Source organism: Corvus hawaiiensis, chromosome 30 (assembly GCF_020740725.1).
Source record: "Corvus hawaiiensis isolate bCorHaw1 chromosome 30, bCorHaw1.pri.cur, whole genome shotgun sequence".
NCBI lineage: Eukaryota > Metazoa > Chordata > Aves > Passeriformes > Corvidae > Corvus > Corvus hawaiiensis.
The window spans coordinates 18,612,979-18,635,845 of NC_063242.1; the positions used below are offsets into that span (position 1 = coordinate 18,612,979).

General features: G+C 39.1%; 1 protein-coding gene across 3 annotated transcripts in view; it reads left to right on the forward strand.

Moving 5' to 3' along the window:
• The first annotated feature begins 2,812 nt into the window (after positions 1-2,812).
• The window catches only part of MIB1 (MIB E3 ubiquitin protein ligase 1), a 78,445-nt gene continuing 58,390 nt past the window's right edge, over positions 2,813-22,867 (forward strand). For all 3 annotated transcript variants that reach the window (XM_048289302.1, XM_048289303.1, XM_048289304.1), the window contains exons 1-4: positions 2,813-3,330; positions 12,260-12,431; positions 15,155-15,284; positions 17,080-17,184. In XM_048289302.1, the coding sequence (XP_048145259.1) occupies positions 3,102-3,330; positions 12,260-12,431; positions 15,155-15,284; positions 17,080-17,184 (636 nt within the window). In that variant the 5' untranslated portion in view covers positions 2,813-3,101. The remainder of the gene's footprint in view (positions 3,331-12,259; positions 12,432-15,154; positions 15,285-17,079; positions 17,185-22,867) is intronic.

Consider the following 22,867-nt stretch of genomic DNA (forward strand, 5'->3'; position numbering starts at 1 on the left):
GCTCTCTTTTTCCTTTTGCTATCACATTTTGATTCTTCTATCTACATCCTTCTGTGAGTCTCCAGTAGTCTTCAGGTGCTTACTCAGATTGTCTTGCTTATTATTCTAGCACTAATGCTGGTATATATTCTTGTGGTTGATACCAAAAAAATATCAGATAGGACCACTAACTGTCCAACATAAGTTGACAAATCTTGCCCCAAAGCTATATCCTTTCCTATGCCCTGATATCACTTTTTAAATCTCCATCTGAGAACAGTGTTTACTTCTTATTTTGAAGTCTAATTCAAATAAAATATTCAAGAGATGAGTACCTTTTTTCCTTACTGGTTGGTTAAACAGGTGCATAGAATATAGAATACAATGTATGATTCAAAGAGATTATACAATAAAATATTTGGGATTCTGCAAAACTGAATCATGTAGCCAATCACAATTTTGCACCTTCCACAACTATCTGGCCATATAGGAGCAGAAATTACAGGAGATTAGAGAGCAGAAATCAGTCATGTAGTCACTGGCAAGTGAATGTATCAGATCAGTCTATCCAGCCTTTATTTTCTACCACACAAATAGAGTTGTGCAAGTCTCTGTATTTTGAGCTGGTAAAGAACTCCCTGTCAGCTATTGGGGGAGCATTCATATTCAGTCCATTAGATGCTGTGTTCCAGTTATTACCTATGTTCCTGTGTGTCTAAGACACCTCAGAAATAATCCAGGCATCTTTAGAGATTCTGTTTTTTGCAAGTAAATCATCTGATAGAAGAAGCAGGTGAGTAGGAGGAGAGGCAGGGGTTATTGTGATAGAGCATGAGTTGTCATAAGGATTATTGGGAGAGAAGAAGCTCCACGATAATATCTTCCCACATGCATTGCTGCTGAACTGCAGCAACAGCAGACTCTCTTAAGGTCTGTAATTTAGGATATATCCTTTGTGCAAAAATTAATGTAAGGGATGAACTTTTCAGATTCTCTCCAGGAGAACGAATTCTGATCTCAGACTTTATTGGTTATTTCTGGCATACATTTCCTGATTACAAAAAGCCTTTTTAATCTAACTGTACCAGAGAGTAATAGAAAAACACGCTCTGAGTTATCCTTAGGCATGGGTGAACCTTATACTTGTCCATAACTATCAAAGCATGAAAAAGTAGAATGAGGCAGATGGGAAAATGATGCCCATAAGAGCTCAGCTAGATCCTTTGGTATACCAAGAAACCTCCAGAATTTCTGGGAAATTCTTCCATGTTCCAATGTAATAAGCTAGTACAAGCTGTGGGTAGCTTTTGTATACAGAGAAGCATCTGCCATAAAACCCACACTGCCTGGCAATTGCGTGGTATCTGTTAGGGTTTTGAGGTTTCCACTGCAGGAGCAGAAATCGGACACTGCTTGGGATTGCCTGTTGTCAGGACAAAATTTCATGTTTGAGGCAACATTCTTTAGCCTTAGCAGGGGTTAAGAAAGAGTAAATTATGTGAGGAATGTGGTGGCCTGCTGGTTACATGTTCATATTATTCTGCTGTATTATGTTTTGTAAAAAACTACATAAAAGAAGTCAGGAGATGACCTCACAGACTCTTCTAGCTGTATTAATAACCACAAAGGTGGAAGAAAGCACAGAAACAGTAAAAATACCCAGGGCATAAGGTAGCTGGGCTGCCTTTTATCAGCCATACCCCTGTTGAGTAAGAAATGGTTTTCTTTTGTTTGGTTCAAACTTGTCTGTCCTTTAAGATACATGCTTTTTAAAAGGTAACATTAAAAAAAAGGAGAGACAAAAGCAATGGAGGACCATTTTTGAAATGAAGAATCATGTTCTATAAAAGATTAGCAAGGATATGTAGAGTTAAAGGAAATCTTTGAGTGTCATGAGCCACACATGAGAAGAGGGTAGTTTATGAAGAATTGCATTGCAGGTACTGGCTCGAAGTTTGAGCAGGTACATCCCCTGTGAAGGGTGCCCCAAGGTGGGAAGGGCAGGTGGAGGTACTGATTCCTCTCTTTGGCGGACTAGAACACCAGCTTAAAATGCTCCTGGGCTACAAAAGTATGACCCCACCAGACTCACCTCAGTAGCACGCAAGACTCACATCCACAATTTGAAAAGAAAATGGGACTTGAGGACACAAAAGTAATTCAAAAATGAGGAAACTACTACATAGATTTAGAATCATAGAATTGTAGAATCATAAAATGCCCCATCCTTGGAAGTGTTCAAGGCCAGGTTGGATGAGGATTTGAGCAACCTGGTCAGTGTCAATGAAGACGTCCCTGCCCATGGCAGGGGGGTTGGAACTGGATGATCATCAAGGACCCTTCCAACCCGAACCATTCAATAATTCTGTGGTTTACTTAAGGTAGATCGCTCATGACTTAGTTGATACAATTGAATTGATAATCCCTCTGCCACTGAAGCACAGGCGATAGGACCAACTCGTGGATGGAGAAGGAGGAGGGCGGTTCGGGAAGCCCGGCCGCAGGAGCGGCTCCCGCCGCTGCCACCACATCATCACCTCAGGGCCAGGCGGGGCGGTGCCAGAGCTCTCGGCGGCAGGACGCCGCGATTCCAGAAGGAATGGCCAGGCTGGAGACCTGGAGAAGCCCCAGGCAGCCCTGCCGGCAGGGATAAACAACGCCCGCTCGCTCCGCCGCTTCCTGCCCTTCCCTCGGGCACAGCCCCGGGGCCCGTCCGGGCCAGGGCGAGCGGGGCAGTGCCCGCCGCGGCTCCGCAGGGGGCGCTCGAGCGACGCGCCCGCCGGGCGGCCGCGCATGCGCAGCGTGGCGGGGCGGGGGCGGCCCCGCCGGTCTCCCTGGAGCCGCCGCCGTCGCGGCCGCAGGTCCCGGATGTAGCAGCGGGAGCGGGGCTGGCGGTGGGAGGCACCGCTGGGGCCGCGGAATGGGCGCGTAGCGAGCGAGCGAGGAAGGAAGGGAGGAAGGGAGGGAGCGAGCGAGCGAGCGAGGGAGGGAGGTAAGGAGGAGAAGAAGAGCCGGACGGAGATTCCCGCCCGGCGCCCGAGGCAGCCGCCCCCATCGAGGTCTCTCTCCGCCGCCTGCGGGCTGCGCGCCCCCTCCATCCGCCTCAGGGCGCCGCCGCCGGGATGAGCAGCTCGCGGAACAACCGGGTGATGGTGGAAGGAGTCGGGGCCCGGGTGGTCCGCGGCCCGGACTGGAAGTGGGGGAAGCAGGATGGCGGCGAGGGCCATGTGGGTACCGTACGCAGCTTCGAGAGCCCCGAGGAGGTGGTCGTGGTGTGGGACAACGGCACCGCCGCCAACTACCGCTGCTCCGGGGCCTACGACCTCCGCATCCTCGACAGCGCGCCCACCGGTGAGCACCGGGGAGGGAATGGAGGGACTTCCACCCCCACGGCGGTGGGTCCGGGGGGCAGCACCCCGGGGTGCTGGGGGGTCCCGTCCTGTGGAGCGGATTGCGCCCTTCCTTCCTTTTTTAGAGGTGTGCCTTTCCCTTGGATTTGGGCGGGGGGGAGTCAGGCACCTTCCCCCCTCCCCGCGTGTGGATGTCTGTCTGTGCACGTCTGTGTGTGTGTGTGTACACACGCGAACTTGGGACAAATCTACGGCGCGGGGCCGCGGGAACAGGAGAAGCTGTCCCGGGACGGCTAAATTGGGGTGGACAAAGCAAAAGTGATCTGCCACAGACAGCAGGCTCCCGTTGTGCCGGGGAGGAGGTGGAGAGAGGGAACCGAGAGGGTGATACATCAGGGTTTGAGTTTGTTTTCACGCCCCAACCACCCTTCTTGAATTTATATTTCAGAGCAGTTTTGTGAAATAGTGATAGTCATCCTTGAATTAAGTATAGGGAGGATTGCAGAAGAGATGTATCATACCTTTTTTTTAAAGATTACACTAAGTAGTTGAAATACTGTGGTTTTGTGCCTGTAATCTGTATGTTGCCTTTTATCTGTATTGCCAGAACTGCTGTAAAATAGTAAAGGTACTAAAAAAAGTGCATTAGTTCATTCTTTTAATTACTTGGCTGCTTGATATTTATGCTTTAAATCCAGTCATTTTGGACAATGGAATTTGATCTGCACTGACATTATGCGGCAGTGTTAGTGTTGCAAACACTGCAGGGAAATGTTCGTTTTAGCACCTGTTTTTACATTGAAAACTCGCACAGAAAAATACAGATAGTGTTAAGTTTCATCAGAAATATTGTGAGATGACTTTTGGGCTGGTCACGCTTGCCTCAGTAATGAGGTGTTTGGACTGATTTGTTGAGGCACTTGGGCTGTACTGCTTTTGTAATGTGTCTTTCATTTAGAGCATGATGGAGAGACCATCTTTGTGCCAGCTGTGTAGTGTTACAGCAAGGAAAGTGATAGCAGTAGGATGAAGCTAAAAGACTTTTGAGGAGACAGAATCATGGAATTCATTATAATTAATTACAAAAAAAATTGCTAAGAAAAGAGCCCCAATTATTGCACGGAGGGGATGGATTTAATTTTTCAGTGTCTGGCTACCTTCCTCTCTGCTGGCATGATGATGATGTTGGTTTTTTTGAAAATCCTTTTGAAATGGGCTTTAAAACAAGAAAGAGGAGTCTTTCAAGTTGTTAGTCCTTGTCTTGCAAATGTTTATGCTTAAAACTTTTACCTGTGTTTGATGTCCTGTAGAAACCAGTGGGACTGCTTCTGCTTAGAACTGAAGTGTATGCGTAAATGTTGCATATGAGCCTCGAATGCTTATTGTTCTAGCCCTGCCTGATGTATTTGCAAGCAGATGGTGTCCTCTTAACTGTATCCGGAAGCCTAGACTTAATACTCAGTTTTAAAACTGTCATGGGTTTTTTTCCAGTTTCTTGCTTTATTCCTTCTGATTTTCATTTCTGCTTATATTTTTGTATTAGAATTTTAACTTCTCTTTCAGATAGAACCGTGTATATTGTGTCACAGACATTGCTGTTGTCAGGCTTAGCAAAATGGTATTTCTCTTCCTGAGGTTTCTGATGAATTGTGCATCATCCTCGTGGAACTGTTGTGTGGAGCTACCCAGGGTTGATTTTTGCTAGAGGGAGTTGCTTTTGAGGCCCTTTTTCCCTGGAGATAGGAAGAGTAAAAAACCTGTAAAGTAGTAGGAACAAAAGGGTAAACTTAGTGGAGTTAGGCTGCTGTCAGTTTGGACTAAAATCCTGGCTTTGCTACTGATTCACTTTGTAGTCTTCTCTAAATCACTTCCCTTCTTCACCTTTTTGTAATAATTGATTTTTTCTCCACGGTTGTGACTGTCCATTGTTTTAAATAAAGGAGTGACTTTGGATGATAGGTTGATACTTTCTCTAGGGACATTAATGTATGTGAGATTAGGTGACAGGAATTTCTTGTGGTAGTATTAATAATGATGATGTTGAGCAAGAAAATGTTATAAAATATGGGGCGGCTTTTTGTTTGATAGTACTTAGTGGAGTGCATGTCATGGCTCTTATAGTTTAAAATGCAAAAAATTCTCTGGTTCATAAATTTACAATCACAATGTGATTGTAAGTAAAAAGAAAAATTGGTTAATGCTGGGAATTCTTTTTATTAAATATTCAAAACCAGTCTTGATTATAGGTTCTTAAAAGTGGTGCTTGCAGTCAGAGTTGCTGTTTTGAGTTAGAGGCCTGTGCGGTGAGGAACAGTAGTGATGCATCAGGAACTTCCTGTGGCATAAAGTAATGTTTGAAGGTCATTCTATTAAAAAAAAAAAAAAAAAAAAAAAAAGGCAATTGAGTTTGATACATGTATGTGCATATTTATGTGTATGCCAAAACTATGCTTCCTAGGCTTAAAAAATACACCATTTTTGTCTTTTAATGGTTGTAGGCTATTACCGGCATTTTGACACTATGTTAACGTCCTATACAACTTTAATAGCCTTAGTGCTAAGATACTAGGATGGTCTTCTTAAAATAAAAAGTCATTTACATGAAGAGTGTCTTATAAGCTCTTTGCTCCTGTTGTAGTCATTTGGGTTATGAGGGACTTGTGATAAGACGTTTGGGGTTGTTTTGGTTATGTCTACCAAGCTTGCTGTATTAGCTGCCCCTTGGTGTGGTCATATTTACATTGCCCCTCATTGCTTTAAGTGAGACAGAGCCAGTGAGAGGGATTGGTAAACAAAGGATTTGAAAAGAATCGAAATTTCACACAGAAGGAAAACTTCAGGTAGGTCCTGTGCAGTGGGCTCCTCAGTGGAGAAGGTCGTGAGATGTGATACATCAGTAGTGCAGTGTGGTTGGTTGATCATTTGCAAATAAATCCTGGTTTTTTGTGTAAAGTAGCCTTTTTCCTGGATATATGAGTCTTGAGTGTCCCCTTTTTTTTGGTAGTGTTGTGGAAAAGGAACAGAAAGGAGTAGTTTTCTGAGTTGTTGAAGAGAAGCAAGAAGGTTATAAATCCAAGCTTTTTATTTAGAAGGGAAGGCAGCCTTTTGCCTGAGGTAAAGGCCAGACAAGTAGCATGTTTGTAGAGAGCACATCTGGCTATGTTCACATAATAGTCACGAGCATTACAGAAACTTTTTCCGTTTATTCTCTTTCTGAAGATTTGCTTTCTATAGAGCTTAGACCAGAATTCATTTGTCATTCATTTCCTTTTTTATACGTTTGGTTCAAAGTAACAATACTATTTTCCTGCTGAAAATATTTACCCAATTGTGTTTGAATAAGGGGAGGTAGCGGAGGGGCTGGGGTCAGGAAATGGAAATATTGATATAGAATTATCCCCCAGCTGGAATGTGCATCAGTGCAGCGTGGAAAGCAGTATGTGGTGTATTCTGGTAATATTGAAAATTTAGGTGTTACCTGTGGAAGATGAGTGGCTTTCTGTACTTGCATTAATAGGTTTTTGTATCTGAAAAGTCACATAATTGATCATGAAGTCAAACATGTTAGAACATTTTAAAAGACAGACCACCTATGATTTATCCTGTGTATTTGTTTATTTGTTCTTTCTTTTAGTACATTGAGTGTAATGTATGGCAAATTGTCTTAGTCAAGGTTTTTTTAGTGGTTACTTATAAATACTTATAGGAGCCCTCACAAATTAAAAAATTTAGTAGCCTTCTGAGTAGTGGTACTTGGGAGGCGTGTTTTTTTTTAATAAATGTGTTCTTTGTTCTTCCTGCCCTTCCCCCATGTCACGATAATCCTCTCCCTTCCTGTGTATCTTGTGATACCCTTACCAGATAGGACACATACTTTAGCAAGTCTGGCATTTTGTATCTATAATAGTAATTGGTCAGCTGGCTGCTTCCAAACCAGTGTATTTAATAGATGAGTTATGTTTGTGGGAACACTGATTGGAGTTTTCATGAAGTTTTTCAGAATCTAACTGGTTATCTCTAAGAATTCTTTGTTTTCAATTTATCTGGTGTCTGACTGTAGTGTAAAAATTGTCTGGGATGGAGGAATAGGAAGAACAAAACATTGTTACTGCTTTTTAAATTGGGGTGTAAACAAATTTTTTAAGTTGCTTATGTTATCCCTTAACTGATGGTAGTATTGTCGTTATGGTATGAAGGGATTTTGGCTTGTTACAGTTCTGTAGAGAGTAATGACTCCTTTGGAAACCAGATTTTGTTTGTTTTGAGAAGTAAGTGAAATCACTATTAGTGTCTTCTGTGTTTAACAGTGAGTGATGTGGATACCCCTCGTACATCTGATTTTACTGCTAAAATCCTTTTACTGGACAGCTGTATATTGCTGTCTAATTACCATCAATACAAAATAACTATTTGTAACAAATTCAAATAGCAATTTGAGCAACATTGCTTTTATTTCCTTTTGCAGCTGTAAGAGTGAGCATGGGTTTCCAAAACATGTGAAAGGCTGTAAAACTGATGTATAAATGAATGGTGACAGAGGAATGGTGGGCTAGGTAATCCAGGGAGGGTTTTGGAAGAGATGACGAAAGTGAAGATAACCATGGCATTCAGGTAGAGAACTAATACGAAATTCAAATAGTAAAAAGCATTAATTACAAGTGGACATCAGGAGTATTGGATTTTATGGTGTACTAAGGGTGAAGGGACATAAGGAAATGGTAGCTGTTAAAAAGTAATTAGGCATGGTGAAAGTACACTTCTCATTACCTGATTTGTTTTGGTTTTTTTAAGTGTATATGACACAAAAGCTGTTTCATTTTGAAATAGCCTGGTTCTAGGAAATTTTGAAGACTATTTAGAAGTTTAATTTTTTTCATTATCTCAGTTTAGAGAGCTAAAGTGCTCTTTTTTGCATATCTGGTCAGCTACAGGGCTGCTGTTTGAATTTTGATGTTCTTATGGCACTTTAATTTATTCCAGTAGTTTAATGAAGGCATTCTTTCCTAATATAATCTTTGCAATGTTTGTGTTTCTCAACCTTTCTTAAACAACCTTCCTTTTGAAGAGTGGAGGAATTTATGTGACAGATTTTGCTTTTGGGTCAGGATTTTAATTTGGCTCCAGAGCCTACACTTGATCCAGTCTCCTGGTTGTTCTTATGTACTGTGCTTTGATTTACATCATGGATGGTTTTGGAGTGCGTAAACTGCTTTGCTTTTTGGTGTAAGTAAATTGAAATACATGATCTCAATGCTGATGAGCCTTCAGTCTGCTGGGGTGGAACCAAGCTAGTCTGAAACACAGGACATAATGTCTCCTTCCCTCCCCCTGAGTATCTGTAGTGCTGCTGTCAGCTCCTCAGTGCTGAGTTTTGATGTGTACATGGCTAAGTAGCAGATGGAGACCACGGGCATACAGGTTGTCCCCTTGCTGCCCATGGAGGGCCACAGTGGAGCAGGGCTCCTTACTGCGGCCCATGGGGGAGCCCATGCTCGAGCAGTGTTTTCCTGAAGGAATAAAGCTTGTGGAGAGGACCCATGATGGGGCAGGGGAAAAGTGTGAGGAGCTATTACAGACTGACCCTCCAGTCCCCATCTTCACCAAAAGGATTGTCAGGCACTGGAACAGGCTGCCCAGAGAAGTGGTTGAATAACTGTTCCTGCAAGTATTTAGAAGACATCTAGGCATGGTACTTAGGGACATGATTTAGTGGTGATCTTGGTGGTGGTAGGTTAATGGTTGAACTCTGTGGTCTCAAGGGCCTTTTCCAACCAAAATGATTATGTGATTTTAATTTACCCTGGGAATAAGCAGGGAGATAGAGGAGTTTGGAATGGAGTACAGTTGTCTCTGTGAAGGAGATGAAGTATAGGGAGAAGGTGTTTTAGTTTTTGTTTTCCTCACCATCCTCTTTTTTTTTTAAATTAGCTATAAATTTTCCCCAAGTCAAATCTTTTTTGCCTGTGATGGTAGTTGGTAAATAATCTCACTTTTAGCTTAACCTAAGTTGTTTCATTTTGTTTTCACTCTTTGTCCTGTTGAGGAGGGAGAGTGAGAGACTGGTAGGGTGGACACCTGACAGCCAGCCAAGGTCAACTACCACACTTGTGTACCTATAATATCTAGAAAAACTTAAAAATAGGTAAATTCTTTCAATCTTCTTTAACACGTATTATTGATCTAATTAATTTTGTTTGTATTATGACCATGAATAAGAGTTTAGTTTCACATTATGTGAACAGTAGTAGCACCTTGTTTTACCCTTTTTTATTAGCAGATGAAGTTTAAGGTCTCTTAGTCCAGTGTCACCAGAAGCACACAAATCTACTTCTTCCTCCCAATGTCTGGTGCAGCGGTTAGACATTCTGTAACAGGATTGCTTGCCTGCTCCTACCCTGCAGTTCTTTGTTTCTCATGGCGATAGTGTTGTGCAGCACCTCAAAGAATGGGATTGGGAAACCAGTTCAGCTGAATATTTTTCCTCCTGACTATTTTCTGGCCTAGTATGTTTCTTGATGCAGTTTGCATCCCAGCTCTGCAAAAACCTTTTGCTCGCATAATGGAAAGAATGGAGCAGCATGGTCAGGTGAGGCATGCACTGAAGTGGGTGTTGCTGCTGGAATCGTGTCAGGGAACGGATTAAGAAAGGCCGTATCTATCAGGATGGTGTTTAGGGATCTGTGAGATCCAGATATGTCCCTTTAGATCAGACACTTCAAGTACAGACATGTACTGTTCTTTTTTTAAGTCCCAGACACTATGGTCAGTAAAATGACTTGAGTCAAATATCTTTGTACATTTTTTTTCTTGATCTTTCCTAAAGAAATTTTGCTGAGTTTTTGCATAGCAGCTTTTGCCTCAGTGGCTAGAATTGTTTAGTTTTTATTTAAGTTTACAGTGAGATGACCTATGTGTCACAATTGTGATGACCAATTGTGTCACACAATTCCCGATTATACCTCTTTTTGCCCTTTTTCCTGCCATTTGGTCAAGTGGAAGAATCTTACAGCATCCAATTCCTTGGTCCTTTCACATCCAGAATAAATGTATTCCTTGGCCAAATGTCTTTCCTGAAGTTCAGCAGGCATTGAAAAAAAATAAAATCCAAAGATGTGTAACTTCTCTGTTTCTATGTGAAATACCAATTTAGCAATCAGTTAGAAATAAAAGCAAAACAAATACCACCTCTCAACCCCAAGCACCATAACTAGTTAGACTTTTTAAACAAGGTGACAAAAACACTAGCAAGATATCTCAGTGCTTTTAATGTACCCGCTCTTGAAGAATTTGGCTTTGAAGCCAAAAAAATAGTAAAATGCTTCAGTCCCCCGTGTGAGAGAGATGTACTGAGAATCAAGTGAAGGGCTGCACTTGTGTTGTAAAGAATCTTAAGAGCATGTGGTACAGGAAGAGACTGAGGGGTCTTGGTGGTGCTTAGCCTCGAGAACAGAAGGCTCAGGGAGATCTTAAGAGTGTATATAAATACCTTATGAATGTTGTAAAGAGGATGGAGCCAGGCTGTTTTTAGTGGTGTCAGGTGAAAGGGCAAAAGAGGCATTGGGCTCAAATTGAAATACAGGAATTTCCACTGAAACATAAGAAGAAACATTTTTGTTGTAGGGATGGTGTGGAACATGCTGGAATATGCTGTGTTGTGGAGTCTGTTCTTGGTGGTGCTCAAAACCTTGACTGGATATGGTCCTGGGCAGCCAGCTCTAGTTTACCTTGCTTGGAGCAGTGGCCGTTGGAAGAGACAATTTCCAAAGGTTACTTCCAGCCTCAGCTGTTACGTGTTTCTGTGAAATGATCAAACAAGAAATAATTTCCTTCAGTTTTGCCTTTCCAACTGTTGGTTTTTCTTTGCTACAGATGGCTTAGCTGTTGGATGTAAGTGACTAATAGCTTTACAGTGAATTTGGCAGTCATTTCTCAAAACATCCCTTCTGGGGGGGGCAAAATCCATTCTTTTTCCTCACTTAATTTCAAGTTGATCTGGGTTTTTTTTAAGGGGGAGTGGGAAAATTCTATGTTACTCTTAGTGCTCGTTTCTGTCTAGTGCTACAGACTGAATCCTAGTGCTTCTCTCTTCTATTGCTCAATTTTTTTCCAAACAGCAGCAGAATTTGATTTTTTTTTTAGTAAACTTGTGGCTGTTCACTGAATTCAGAGTTGGTGGATGGAAACTTTGTGACTGATCCTTTTCACTCTGCTGTAGCTTGGCAGAGCTCTAAGACTGCTTCAGTCTTGGGATCAGTTTTTGTGGAAGGCTTGGCAGAGCCCATGCTGGTGGGTTACATCTGGTCTGTCTCTGGCACATTCTTTCTAAAAACAAAACCAGAATAACGATAAAATGCTTCAAAAATGGTAAGAGATTTTCATGAAGCTAACGGCATCTATCCAAGAGAGCTTAATTTTTTTTCCTGTGTAAAAAAGAATAGAGACAAGCACTCATCTTTTCTAGTGTACAAGATGTGTAAGTCAAACCAGTAATTTTCAGGCTGCCGCACACAGTTGAGCGCAGTAGTCTTTGTGATATAATGTGTGTTGATAGCCGTACTCCAGAGAGAAAGTTCTAGATTGCCCTGTGTATTTTGATAAATGCATTACTGACCCTTTAACTTGTAGTTAAAAGATTTCTCATTTTCTTTCTCTCCTTTGTATAGATGGAAGGAAACAGACATAGCTTTCTCAGTTTTTTAAGCTGAGAGAAGATAGAATATTTCCGGAACAGACTGACAACTGGAGATAAGAGGCAAAGTCCTCTATCTTTTCCCCTCAGTGATATAGGCGGATAGGGTATCAGCAGCAGCCTTTCTTTGTTGTTAACTTTCTAGTATATGGTTTCAAATTGTAATGGTGTACAACAGAAGTCTGTGTAGTGATGCAGCAAAGTTTTTAGTTTTTTTGTTCTTTTTGTTTTCCTTCCACAGGTATCAAGCATGATGGGACTATGTGTGATACTTGTCGACAGCAGCCTATCATTGGCATCCGATGGAAATGTGCTGAATGCACGAATTATGACTTGTGCACAGTTTGCTATCACGGGGACAAACATCACTTGAGGCATCGTTTTTACAGAATTACTACACCAGGAAGTGAAAGGTAAAACCTAACTTTTTCCTCGTGAAATCAAGTAGAAACAGGTATTTGTAGTAAGCTTTTAAACTGAACATTTGGTTGCTGATATTTGGATTAGGTAAGAGAGCGGCTTGAGGTTTGATTCTGTTTCTGGTTCTACCCCCTTGTGAAGGAGGATAGCTAGGATAAGTCTTTGGATCTTGGAAAACACGGAAATTTTAGGAGGAATGGAGTACAGGAAAAAATTAGGATATGATTATTCAGTTTTGCTTAATTTCCTTGAGGTCCTCCTAGTTGTTGTGTTCTCATATGGCAGCTTTAAAACAAAGGCAATTACCTTTACACTATATGTAATCACAAAAAGATTTGTCAGTGAATTTCTGAACGTGAAAGTTAATTAGATTCAATAATGGTGTGGACAGACTGAGGGAAAATACCCTCCTTGAAGATTATGGAAAACAGAATGATCTGGAAATAAATACTTGGATTTGAATGCTTAAACTGCTCACTACAGGAAGCAGAGAAAAGATACTATGGAGGGTTGTTCTACCCTTGCCTTGGTTTTCATGTTCTTAAGCATCTGTTATCATCTCTCAGTGGAAAACGCTGAACAAAATTGCATTTAGTGTGTTCTTGCATAGCTGTTCTTGACTTTAAACAACTTATCTCAATCCATAGCCCCTCTCTGTCATGATTTATCTACCACATAAGTGAGAACAGTGATATTTGCCTGCTGCTAAATACTTGGAGGTCTATGGAAAAGCACTGCGTCAAGGCTACGTGCTCTGGTGTCACCTCTGTGATTTGTTTCCTGAATGTTCTTTCATTAAATCATCAAAATCTTTTTTTTTTAGATATGGTACTTGTTTGAATGTGACACGTGTAAGACAACACTTGTATATTTTTCTTGGAGAAGTTAGACTTACAAGTATGCTGTAAATTAGTAATGTGCTTTAATCAGTTCTTTTACAGTTAAGGGAAGTGGCTGGACCACACAACCTGAGGTCTCACGCTGTGTCTTGTAGGGTCTGTGTTTATATTCTCAAGTGTTTGCTTAAAAGTTTTAACTCTGGCTCAGATGCCCAGGTCAGTGGCTGAATCAAAATGTAAAAACTTTGTTGTTGTTGTTGTTGTTTGTTTTTGTTTCTGGTTTTTTTGTTTGTTTGTTTTTTTGCAGGATCACACCAGTATATTTAGGTACCAAATGGGTATCATAAACTTATGCTCAATTGGAATGTTGAATGCAGAAGAAGAGTTAGAAGTTGTACTTAGAAATGCTGGCTTAGTGTAATTAAAGGAGAATAGGTGACAAAATACAAATTTGTTTTCTATTTATTTCTCTTTTAAAAGTCTCATTGCTTTTGAGAATGCTTGCCAGACTTCTTTGCTTTCTTAAGCTGAAGTTTCCTTTGTAGTTTCAAGAGGTTGGTTATGGTGAATGCAACACAAGTTTTAGTTTTGAAGATAATTGTACACTGTGTATAATACTGCTGGAACTTTTTTGCATCTTGTCACTTTCTCCTTTCTTTGTTTGCTCTCACTGAGCTCTTATCTAGAAGGCAGCTTCTTCTGCCAAGGAGCTGTTTCTATTGGATCAAGCTTAGCTGAGAAAAAATGATGGAAGTTAACTGTTTTAGGGAGGAGAAAAGGGCAAAGCAGTGCTGTTGAATTTGAGGGATATCTCACAGGAAAAATGGCAAGAGGCGTGTAAGAAGGTTTTGATGAAGGGAAGCATAAGCTCTTAATATTTTATTTTTGAGTCTGGGAAATGATTTGGGTGGCATAATGAAGTAAGGTATGCAGGTTTGTGTCTCAGTTTTGTAGGTGTTGAGAACTTTTAAAGAAGCTTCTCTAAACAAGATTTCTTTGTGTTTTCAATAACTCTTCTACTTTTCTTAGGAAAAAAAAAAAGACCAGTATTTTCATGCGCTCTTTGCATTGATTGTAATGGTTGAACTTTCTCCTTGTGTGCCATCTGCTGGATGTTAAAAGTTAGCAGGAGGCTGAGAAATTTCCTGAAGTGGTCAGGAAATATTCTGAATGTCAGCTGAAAAATTCTTTTGTCTGGCAACATGTTCCTGGCATGAAGTAAGAAACCTTGTTGCATGAAAATTGGTGGCTTTTGAGATGATTATTTCTAGTTAAATAGTCGTGAACTATTCTGTTTAGGCTTGTCTACTTCAGTCCTGCTGAAGTCAGAAGGAAAAGAAGAGGTTTGCTTTAAAAAAACCCCGATATGACTGAAAAAATGGATGTTAACATATTGACTTAAATTTGCCAAGAGATGCTGTAAAAAGCATGTAGAATATAAACTGAGGGAGGAGGGAAAAGAGATGCTCTTAATAGCATAATTCTGAATAAAAGTGACAGGGCAGTTGTGGGACAGAAGTATTAGCTTAGGGTACATCTAAGAGAAACAGAAATGTGTTTATATGACTGCATGTACTTTAATGAATTCAATAATATAAGTACAGATCTATATGCAAGCATTTACAAGATGAATGCTGGTAGTAGAAAGTTCGGAGAAAAATTGTTATAATTAAAAAACTAATTGTAAATATACAATAAATCAGATTTTGGAAGCTCGTGGTTTTTTGTCTTGTGTATTGCTTGTGTGATTCATGCACTGAAATCTGCAGTTGTGGGTTATTTTTGTTTTAAGATGCTCTCCTTCCCATCCCCAAAGATTTGTTTTGGACTTCCTTTATTATCTTGACATTTGTGGGTTCTTCTTTTAATAACTTCAGGGTATTGTTGGAGTCTCGACGTAAATCAAAGAAAATTACAGCAAGAGGAATCTTTGCAGGTGCCAGGGTGGTGCGAGGAGTTGACTGGCAATGGGAAGATCAAGATGGTGGCAATGGGCGTAGAGGAAAGGTAAAAATAAAACTGGTTTAAATAAAAAGATGCACCTGTTTGAGCTTGTGTTAATAGCCTCAGAGGCCTTTATAATTGTAGAGTAAAAATACAATCAGAAAAGTTACTATTTTAATTGGCTGGACATTTTTTAATCTTATCGTGTAATACTTAATCATTTAGAAAGAGGAGGACGTGTATACCATCGCCAGTTCTTTTACATTTCCATTTTTTACAATACCAACACAGAATTTTTTAAATTATTATATTTTTGTCATGGTTGTCTGTTGAAGACTGACTTGTAACAACATTAAGATCTTGAGCATATTTCAGCATTACTAGAGAGGTGGTATACAGAGCTATCAAGAGTAACTCTTTCTAGTCATCACTGCATTCTGTAGTCTTACTGCTTGTGGGGCAGCACATTTGTGTATCTCTTGCTCTTGGTTTTCAGTGCTGGCACCCTAGGGTTTTGTTTTTCACCTAATGATTATAAGGACTTCTCCAGTTTAAAATTAAAAGCTTTGTAAGTTCTGGGTGTGGATATTATGTTACTGGCTTAGGACAATATATTGAGTGCTTTTGATGCAGTGCTATAGTAAAAATATTTGAATTTATTGAAAATTGTATGGAATGATAAGTTACTAATCATAACCCTTGCATATTTTCCTTTTACAACTTCCATTTACCTTGAGAACTAATGAAGGTTTGTTGTAAGTATGAACATACAACAGGCAGTGTAAAATACACTATGACTTTTTTCACCAAGTTTGAGAATTGGATGCCCTTATGTCTTGATAACCTGGTGTTTTCTGTTGAGTTTATTTTTAGTACACTTAAACAGCATTTAAAGGAGAGTGAAAAGTTCCTGAATATGATATTTAGCCTATTTTATATTCTTGTTTAGCTGATTTTATATCCTAGACATTTATGGAAGCCTTAGGACTTCTGGGGATTTAATTTTGAATTTTACTGAAAGGAAATAGTAAGTTTAAATCTCTTAAAGCAAGGGATATTTAAATGCAGCTTTTTTAATCTCGATTATTTACCGCTTCCCCGTCAAGATACATCAAAATCTCTGAAACTTTGCAAAATAGGAGTCTTATCCTGCGCAGTCTGCTTTGTGTACTAAATTTGTATTAGAGGAATTGTTTGCCTGTGCATCTGAAAACATATATAAATGCATATAAATGTTTTTAAATGAGGAAAGGTGTGTTGTAGATAGAAGAAACACTTTAAATAAATATAAATGAGTGAAAGCAAATTCTGGAAACGGATTTTTTTTTTTTTTTTTAAATAATGGAATTGTTTTCAGAATTTGGTGCGTGGCCTCCTGATTTCAGAAATGTCAGGGAAAGACATTTCCACTCTCCTTTTGTACTGGTGTTAAACATATTGGCTTTGGAAATAAAGCTTTGTCTCTTAACACAGTGTATAACCACCAGGCTAATGCAGGTTAAACCAGACATACTGAAGCAATTAGAATAGTTTTCATCCTGTTTTTCTTAGTTAAATGCTGCTTCTGGTAAAAGAAAACATATCAAAGCAGTTCAGATTTTGTTCTCTGCTTGTGTAGTTAGATAACCTACCAAATACACAAAAGAAAAATAGGCCTACAAAGCATTCAGGCTGCTGTCTTAACACACCTAGGGAACACTTGTATCAAGCAGAAAACAGCTTCACGACGAATTTTATCAGGTTTAGTAGAACTGCGATATCATTAATTAGTTTGAAGAGATGAGTAAATTTTTAAGTTCAGATTGTGCTTTTGAGTCTTTGCTCTAGAAACCATTTTTGTATTCTTACAACTGAATAGGTGACTGAAATCCAAGATTGGAGTGCGTCGAGTCCACATAGTGCAGCATATGTTCTTTGGGACAATGGTGCTAAAAACCTTTACAGAGTTGGCTTTGAGGGCATGGTAAGTATAAAAGAATACAAAGGGTAAAATGCATGGTGGGGGAAGGGCAGTAAGAATAACTTGTGCTTTATGGTCCTGCTTTATAATATGCTTTGTCAGTTTGCATGCTGGTAGTCAGGTCATTGTGAATCCAGCTGTGAGGGTCATGCATATGTATTAGTAAGAAAGTCTGATCTGGGAATTTATTAAATTTGAATAACTACAAGTTAAGAGCTGCTTTCTGCCATAGTAAATATTTGTGTCACACACGTTTATCTTTCTGTGCTACTGTTGTGTTTAAATTAAAATTCAGAAAAGAAGGGCAAGCGTAGTTACAAACTTTTAAAAAACCCCTGTTTCTTCATCTCCTGAACTCTTCAGTTGACTTCAAATTTTGGTGTGATTACTGCAAGATTTGCAGTTTTTAAATTACCGTCAACACTTGGAATCCTATTGAGAGCAATTTTCTTTTTGCAAATGGAAAGGTGTTGAATTAAATTACGACCTTAATTTGCTTTAGCACTAAATTTTTCTGTTTCCTTTTGAAGCTTCTCCAGCAACTTTTCCAGCTTTAGAGAGAAAATGGGTCAGACTCTAGCCTAAGTGCCTTCTGTTGCTGGGTTTTCTTATCCTAATGTGGGTCAAGGAAAGGTTACTTTGATTATCAGCTGCTTAAAACATCTTAATTAGCATTTTCTCTGCATGATTTTTGTTTGATTGTGCAGAGGAAAACCATGTTAACTTAACATTGAAGTGTCATCTTGTCAGATGTGTAACAACAGTAATAAGATGTTAAACAATGGCTAGTTACTTTTTTGAATGTAAACTATTTGGCCTTATCGCCTCACTTAAAGTTTATTTTTAAAAAATGAAAATAAATACCACTTTTGCGGTAAATACATATTTTAGTGTTACTTTTAAAAAGAGTACACATGGTTAGTGCAGGTGAGCTTTTCTGATGCATGAAGATACTAGGGGTAAAATATGAGTCAGTATTAAATTATGTGCTTCATGGTGTCCCCCAGTTCTAAAGAAAATTCCTTATATACTGACCAAAATGAATGTACGTTGTGTTTTGTAGTATAACATTAAATTAATGTTTGGTATCTTTCCTCTTGTGGTACATGGAACAGTAACACAGTTACAAAATCTAGATAGAATGAGATACAGATCAGCTGATTTTTTTGTTGTTGTGGTTGTTATGATTTCAGTTGCTATGTTAAAATTTTTGGACTACATAGTAAAAGGCTGTGGAATCATTGAAGATTCCTTCTGGCCTCAGGAAAAAAATATATTTGAGATAAGTAATATTCTGTTTTGATATAGTTATTCCCTTAATAAGAAATAAAATATTTTAAAATCAGCTATATTCTGTTTCCAAACTTTTACCACCTCTGAAAGTGTTAAATATATCTAGAAAACTTCATTAAGTACTGCAACTGTAAATTTGAAGGGGTGAGGGTGACCTTTCACACAAGTTTGATAGAAATAGAAGTATTTGGTCAGTCAAGTAAAAAAAAAGCCTGTTAAACTGTGTGAAACTACATATATAGATGTTATATTTAGGATAATAGAGAAAACAATATGTACATGTGGATGTACGGAAAGGATAATTTGAAGCTGTGTAAGTAGTGCTACCTGATAATGTAATTGTAATCCATTCCTACACTAATTTTATCTTTGATATTTTCATCAAATGCAATTTTCACTTCAGACAGAATGGATTCTTGGATATCTATGAGAGTCATTTGAATGTAATGCTTAATTTTATAACTGATTAATAACTTGCTAAGTGTACAATTCATGATCATTATGTACTACTATTTATGTGCTGTTATGTAAAGCTGAGACTGTCAGAAAGTTCACATAAAGTTGGGACAAACTTGTTTTGGTGCTTGGAAATTGGTTTAAAAGGTCCAGAGAATGTGGAATCAACAATACTCAAGAGTGTGTGCCCATGTAAATACAGCTGGGAAGAGACCCTGACTTGCAAATGGATGACACTTGACTCATGCTAATGGAGCTGATTAAAGAAACACAGCTCGTTATTGTAAGTCAGTGTTTTTGTTTGATAGCTGATAGGCTGCATCTGGTCCTCAAAATTAATCTATCTGGCCTGCCAGCTTTGGAGAGATGAGACTTGGCTTGTGGGGCAGCAAGTGCTGGCTGAAAACTTGCATTTATTTCTGGTCAGATACTTGGAGGTTTTATTTGTGTTTGCTGTGTTTACATATGAAGTGGCTGGGTGCATCTTGTCTTTTTTTTTTTTTTTTTTTTTTTTTTTTGGTTAAGTCTGACATTTAAATCTGGGAGTTTCTGTTGCCGTAGGCCACAAATTCCTGAATTGAAATCTGTGTTTATGATGCTGTTAGGTCAGGTAAAATGCTTGCTACATACATCCTTAGTAAGAACAAACTACTGTTGGCTAGTATAGTTCGTTACACTACTCACATTTCTTACCTATATGTGTTCAGAGTCCTGAGCCAAACTGAGCTGTTAACCACATAACCTGCTTTAGAAATGTGTGGATATATCCTTTTGCAGTAAAGAGAGGTCATATGGAATTAAAAAGTTAATGGAAAGACTGTGATTTTGCTTTTGGGGTTTTTGTCTAGGTTTTATTTCTTCATATCATGTGAGCTGAGGATGTAAAGTTGGTAATGTCCATTGGTTTTCAGTGGAAAATAGTTCCATTGTCAGGAGTGTCCTAAATCAATTTTATTATTTAGGAATCAGTTTCCTTCAGTATTTCCTTGCTCTGTACCACTTGCCTTTTTTTGCTGCGATTAGCCTCTCTTTGTTTCTGGTTATGGAGGATTGCGCTTTCATCTGCGTAGCCTCTGAAAGAAGTATCTGTAGTTATTATCCATCATTGTCACAGTAATCTGTAAGCCATCTGTGTTGGTGTACTTTTTTCCATAAATTCCAAATAGTGAGTGCATAGGGGAAATTGAGATTGCCTGCCTCTGGGTGATTGATAACTAATGTCTGTTCATCAACTTTTATTTTAATTACCCATGAAGTTATTATTTGAAATTGCTCGAGAGGATTTTAAGAATTACTTGTTACCACTTCCTTTTTTTAAATAAAATCGAGGTAAATGTCTTGGTATACTGGGCATTTTATGTGAGTGTTACAAAATATACAGAAATATGCCTTCCACTGCAGTTAAAATTTTCAGATCTGTAACATCAGTCAAATCTTCAGTTCTCTGGTCATTTGTCTTGTCACCACAACAATGAAAGTAAGGTATTTAGGAAGGAAACACAAGAATTTTCATTATTTTTTTAGTTTAGTGTCCTTGTACTTCTTCCAGGTGCTGACCATAATTGTTTTAAAAAACAAAATCAAGAATTTTTGGCCACCTTTACGCAAGCAGCAGATGTTTTTTAATACGTTACCTGTGGTGTAAGTTAGATGTCAGTAAGAAAATTAAGTGATCGGTTGTTTTGGAATCCAGAGAAGAAGGAGATACTTGTGTTAACCTCGTGCATTTATTTGCATTGTCAGTAGACTTTGTTTTGCTTCTTGGTGTAGTCACATTTCTCCTGTAGACTCAACGACATCAAGTTTTTCATCTTTCTGAGTTGTGAAGAAAAATATTTCCATTTAGCAGAAATGTATCTATTGATCGTTTTCCAATTTTATTTATAGTATTAACTGACAAGGAAGACTGCATCTTCCTTTAAAAAAAAAAGTAACACATGCAAAACTTTTGTAAGTGCCTATAATAAACAGTAAGGTTATAAACCATTCACTTGGGATTTGCCTGAAGTCTGGTTTCCTCTGTAAGAAACTGTTGTTATTGTTTCTGTACCTCATACCTCTTTGTCATTTCAGTCACTTTCTCTACCATCTTCTACTTTCTCCTTTTATTGCTTCACTTCTCAGTTTCAAGAAGCTGGGAAAAGGATTTGAGTTCCTGAAGTTTGAAATATGGTATTTCTTATAAACCTTTAGCTAAAACATACGGATTTATCCAGTCTCTTGTTGCCTTCATCTGGTGACAAAGCAGCATGCACTGAACGTTTTCCATGTGCCTCCTAAGGGCTGATTTCCTTGCCTAAAGCTGTTGTGAGTTTAAAGACTTAAAGTGACCTTTACTGTGTGTAGTCACCTTGAACAACTGCAGCTGTGGCACTATTTGTGCAGGTGTATCTGTAAGATCAGTGTTAATTTCTCCCCTGATATTTGCTGCTGGTGTTAGATGCTGTATTAGTGCATCTGGATCAAACATTCCTCTTTTTCTTAGCAGCCTCGGTTTTCTTATCAAGTCTGTAGACCCTCCCTCTCTGGTTTGATGGATGGCATTCCATATTGATTGGAATAACTTAATAGTTATTCCTGTAGTCGACTGCTCCTTCAGCTTTGTTTTCTTCCTCGAGGTTGGGGATAATGGTGCTTTTACACCATCTGCCAGCACTGCTGACCTTGCTCTACATTTTTTCATTCTCTAAAGTTTTATGAAGATGAAATTACTGTTGTTTATTTTCATTAGTGTAATTGGATGGTATGTCAAAGTAAAGTGTTACATTTACTGTATTTCCCATTTGACTGAGGAAGTCGTGATCTCTATGTGGTACAGTCACATACTGCTGGAATGCAGATTTTTAGGAAGTTAAAATGTGGATGCTAGAAGACCAAAGTTCTCCATTGTAGGCAAGAACCATTACTACCCATTCTTCATGTGCCTCTGCTGTTACTACTGACCTGTGGGCTGTGCTGTCCAATGTCTGGTTCCCATGCAGTTCCTTGAGTTCTCATTCATTGCCTGCTTAACTGGGCTTTCCATCTCTAATTGTACACAAATTCTACAAAATCTATAGTTTGCTTTTCTGTTTCCCGAAAGAATCCTACTTGGGATTTATCAAATGATTTCTCTTATCAAGTCATTGTAGAAAAGCTGATTTGTTCATCTCCACCATGTATTTACGTTACACTCAGCCTCAGTTGTTCTTTTTCTGGTGGTATCACTGTGAGCCTAAAGCTTGTATTCTAACATCCCGTGTTTTGGTACTTCCTCTTTTGCACTTGCACGTCTCCAGACAATCTGCTATTTTGATTAATTTAGAAGTCTCAGGGTGACTCATAACTTGTAGAAACCCAGTGGTGTTTTCTGAAGTGCAAAGCCTGGTGCATCCAGGCTCCGTCCGTGTATGGTTTTGCTCCATGTGCACTAAGGGGGCCTCTTGCCGTGAGTTCTCAGAGTAGGGTGACCAGGAGCTTACCGACATCCCTGATTTTTTGCTTAAACTACTTGAGCAGGAGAGAGCTTATTTTCCTTTTCTGATTAGTGTAACAGCTGCATGCTAGAAGGAAAACTTTAGTTGCTTACCCAGCTTTTGTGGTACTGAAATACAGCTAAATACAGGTTTTTTTCTTAAAACTCCAGAATCTTGTTTGGGTTTGGTTATATTTTAAGGCATTTGCAAGCCTTTATCATGTTGATAATACTTTTCTTAGTAGTGCTGTTTGCCAAGTTGCCAAAGGAACTCATATGCTGTATATGTTTGTTTTGTACTGCCTTAATATCTGTCAGTGTCTTATCTTTCTGTGTGGTTTGGGTCCTCCATTTTTCTGTTTAAGGCTTCTGGGAAAAGAGAAGTAAAAAGAATGTTCCCTTGCTTTTCTGCAATAGTAAGATCAGACTCTTGTTTTATTCTTTAGCAATATAACATTGACTACATCATGTAAGTGAAAGGAA